This window comes from Tupaia chinensis, unplaced genomic scaffold (assembly GCF_000334495.1).
Source record: "Tupaia chinensis unplaced genomic scaffold, TupChi_1.0 Scaffold000201_1, whole genome shotgun sequence".
In the NCBI taxonomy this organism is placed as follows: domain Eukaryota; kingdom Metazoa; phylum Chordata; class Mammalia; order Scandentia; family Tupaiidae; genus Tupaia; species Tupaia belangeri.
The window spans coordinates 3182579-3187017 of NW_006159676.1; the positions used below are offsets into that span (position 1 = coordinate 3182579).

Consider the following 4439-nt stretch of genomic DNA (forward strand, 5'->3'; position numbering starts at 1 on the left):
GGAAAGAGAGAAAGCAAGCTGCCAAGTCCAGGACTCGAACTGTAGTCGACCATGTGGGAGTCCAGGGTCCTTCACCACCACAACACCTGCTGCCCCACCCCCTCCATGTTTTTGGAGTTTTTTTGCTATAGGGTGCGTGCGCTCACCAGACACAGAGAGAGACATAGAGACAGAAAGCGAGAAATCACCCCCCCGGGGGGATGGCCACGCCGCAATCCCTTCTCCTCCATTCTCGTCTCGGGATCTTGGGCACGCACGCACACGCACCCGGCATGAGTTTAAGCCACCGGGTCCGGGACACGAACCGCGGTCGACTACATGGGAGTCCAGCGACATAGCCATTATGCTAACTGCTGGTCCCCCCCAGAGATGTTTTAATCTGACCTTATTTTAGGCAGACATTTCAACATCTACTCTGGGGAAAATCCTCAGGGAGGCAGAAAAATGAACACAGAAAGGAAATACTAAGTGCGAAGCCGAAAGCCAAAGGAGAAGGAAGAACTCAGCCCCCCGTGAGATCATTCCCCACAGCCCTTCAAGTTCCTGGGACCTCAGGACATGTACCGCTCGCCTGTGTGGGTGCAAAAACAGGCGTGCAGCTGAGGTCGGGGTTCCTGCAGAAACTGCTTCTTATTTTCCAAATTACTTTATTTACTTATTTATTTATTTTAGTTTGACGAGAGAGAGAGAAAGAAAAAGAAAGAGAGAGAGAGAGAGAGAGAGAGAGAGAGAAAGAAGTGAGAAACCAAGCAGCCAGGTTTGGGAGTCGCCTCTTTTTTTAAAAATGATTTTATTTAACTTTATTTATTATTATTATTATTTTAGTATTTCCAGACACACAGAGAGAGAAAAAGTAAAAAAGCAAGCTGCCAGGTTCGGGACTCGAACCACAGTTAGCCACGTGGGAGTGTCCAGCGCCCTTAACCACCACGCCACCTGCCCTCCCCCGAAACGCTCTCTTACCTCTCGTCCTTCTCCTGAGAGACCAGGCGAGACTTTTCAAGCAGGTATTTTTCCACAACGGCTCTGTCATCAAAAGAAAAGAAAGAGAACGTTACTTCTTTTTTTTTCTTTTTTTTTGAGAGATTTTCACTGTAGGGCGCGTGCGCTCGCCAGACAGACAGAGAGAGACATAGAGACAGAGAGCGAGAAATCACCCCCCAGGGGGGATGGTCACGCCGCAATCCCTTCTCCTCTATTCTCCTCTCGGGATCTTGGGCACGCACGCACACGCGCCCGGCATGAGTTTTAAGCCACCGGGTCTGGGACATGAACCGCGGTCGACTACGTGGGAGTCCAGCGACATAGCCATTACACTAACTGCTGGTTCCCATTGTTACTTCATTTTTTAAAGAGAGACTTGTTTGCTACAGGGCCTATGCGCTCATCGGAAAGGCAGAAAGAGACAGAGAGAAAGTGAGAAATAACCCGTGGTGGGTGATGGTGGTGGTGGTCACACTGCAGTCCCTTCTCCTCCATTCTCCTCTCGGATCTTGGGCATACACGCACACACGCCCTCCATGAATTTCAAGCCTCCGGGTCTGGGACTCGAACCACATTCAACCACGTGGGAGTTCAGTGCTTTAACCACTATGCCATCTGCTGCCCCCAAAATGTTACTTTGATTGATTTATTTATTTTTGAGACTTTAAAAAAATTTTTTTTTTACAGGGTGTACGTGCTTGCCAGAGTCAGAGAGAGAGAGAGAGAGAAATCACCCCCCAGGGGGGATGGCCACGCTGCAATCCCTTCTCCTCCATTCTCCTCTCGCGATCTTGGGCGCGCACACAAGCGTGCCCGGTGTGTTTTAAGCCACCTGGTCCGGGACTTGAACCATGGTTCACTACATGGGAGTCCAGTGACAGCCATTACACCAACTACTGGTCCCTCTGATTCCCTCCCTCCCTCCCTCCCTCCCTCTCTTTTATTTAAAATAATGATTTAACTTTGTTCATTTATTTTAATTTGACTAGAGAGACACATGCACAGAGAGAGAGGGAAAGTGAGAAAGCAAACCGCCAGGTTCGGGACTCGAATCATGGTCGGCCGTGTGGGAGTGTCCAGTGCCTTAACCGCCATACCACTTGCTGGGCCCACCCTCTTCTCTCCTTTAAAGGCAGAATCTCGCCATGTTCCCCAGGCCACCCTCAAGCTCACGGTCTCCCTGCTCAATCTCTCCAAGCTGACGCTGTACCCTCCTTTATAGGCTGGATCAGGATCAGGAATTGAACCCAGGCCTGCCTTGTGGTCCGGGCGGGTAGAGCAGTAACATTCCAGCCACGGCTACTGTGGCTGGTTCTGGAATCAGACTCCCGCTTGAATCTCAACTTGCATCCGGTTTCCTGTCCTGGGTCTGCACGGACCCCATGTTGGCAGGGTGACAGGCCGGCCCTGAGCTGTCACTTGATTAATGACATCCCCCTCCGTTTCCCAAACATTCTCAAGGCCTGGACTCGTCATAACGGGGTCTTCAAAGGACCCAGGGCTCCCGGTACAGAGTCCTTCAACACAGTCAGACGAAACCTGGTTAATTGGGGAACTTGGGGTCGGGGGTAGGCTCGGACTGCCCCTGACCCTTGGCCTCGGTGGGAAACAGCATCAAAGACGTGTTGCCTGACCCAGAGGGGACGAAAGCAGAACCAGGCCTGGCCTTGTTCCTTGTGAAGTGGCTGTGGCCATTCTTGGGGTGGGAAGTGTGCTTTCCTCTCAGGACGTGGGCAGCCATGCTCATGACTCAAGGTGGAACTTCCTTTCCTGAATCCAAGGCTACAGACAGCACTGGCAAAAGCTGCTCGAGGGGGCCAGCAGGTGGCATGGTGGTTAAGGCCCTGGACTCCCACACGGGAGACCACGGTTTGAGTCCTGGACCTGGTGGTTTGTTTTCTCACTTTTCCCCTCTTTCTGTCACTCTCTGGTCTAATTTAAAAATTAATAATAATAGTAATAATAAATAAAGTTAAATAAAAAATAATTCTTGGGGAACCAGCAGTTAGCGTAATGGCTATGTTGCTGGACTCCCATGTAGTCGACCGCGGTTCGCGTCCCGGACCCGGTGGCTTAAAACTCACACCGGGCGCGTGTGCGTGCGTGCCCAAGATCCCGAGAGGAGAATGGAGGAGAAGGGACTGCGGCATGGCCATCCCCCCTGGGGGGTGATTTCTCGCTTTCTGTCTCTCCGTCTCTGTCTGTCTGGCGAGCGCACGCGCCCTATAGCAAAAAAACCTCTCCAGAGGAAAAAAAAAAAGTTCTTAAAAAAATAACAATAATTATAATTGGAAATCAGCAGGTGGCATGGTGGTTAAGACGCTGGACTCCCACATGGCCGACCACAGTTCAAGTCCTGGACCTGACAGCTTGTTTTCTCCCTTTCCCTCTCTCTCTGGTCTAATTAAAATAAATAATCATAATAATAATATAAAAAGTTAAATAGAAAATAATTCTTAAAAAAAATAATAATTATAATTGGAGGTCAGCAGGTGGCATGGTGGTTAAGACACTGGACTTGCACGTGACCGACCACGGTTTGAGTCCTGGACCTGGTGGCTTTACTTTCTCTCTGATGAGTGTGGGTGTTCTGTAGCAAGTTAAAAAAAAATAGTGAATAAAATAACTGGTCCAGGGCCCGCCACGTGGTGCAGCGGTAAGGTGAAGCTCCGTGATGCTGAAGCTGCATGGGAAGATACCAGGTTCAAGTCCACGGTTCTCCCTGTCTACACTGGGTGCACAAGCACACCTGGGACCTGTGCTGGCTGAAGCTGAGGCTGGATCGCTGTGTGAAGACCCTGTCGCAGGTGCTCTTTCCCCGCCCTCCCATTCTCCCTCTCTTCCTTGGAAGAGAGAAAAAAGGTGGGGCCAACAGATGGCGTAGTGGTTATGGTGGTGGACTCCCTTATGGCCGACTGGCGTTCGAGTCCCAGACCATGGCTTGAAACTCACAGTGGATGCGTGTGCATGCGTGCCTAAAATCCCGAGAGGAGAATGGATGGGAAGTGATTGCGGTGTGACCATCCCCCTTGGGGGAGTGATTTCTTGGTTTCTGTCACTCTGTCTCTTTGGCAAGCGCATGCACACACACACACACCCCCAACAGCAAAAATTGCTCAAAATAAAAAAGCAGAGCTGGAAGGTGGTGTGGTGGTTGGTTCCCCTCCATCACCCACCCACATAGCCATGAATCCATCCATCCATCCATCCATCCATCCATCCACATACCCATCAATTTATCCATCCATGTACCCAGGAACCCATCCATCCACCTACCCATGAATCCATGAACCTATCCATCCACTCACCTACCCATGAATCCATTCATCCACTCACCTACCCATGAATCCATCCATCCACTCACCTACCCATGAATCCATTCATCCACTCATCTACTGATGAATCCATCCATCCACATACCCATGAATCCATGAACCTATCCATTCACTCACCTA

At 50.4% G+C, this 4439-nt stretch overlaps 1 protein-coding gene across 1 annotated transcript in view; it reads right to left on the minus strand.

Annotated features, from left to right (window-relative positions):
- Positions 1-4439, minus strand: part of MYO9B (myosin IXB) — an 88921-nt gene that overhangs the window by 57073 nt on the left and 27409 nt on the right. The window contains 1 exon segment of the mRNA XM_027771286.1: positions 964-1026. Coding sequence (XP_027627087.1) covers positions 964-1026 — 63 coding nt within the window.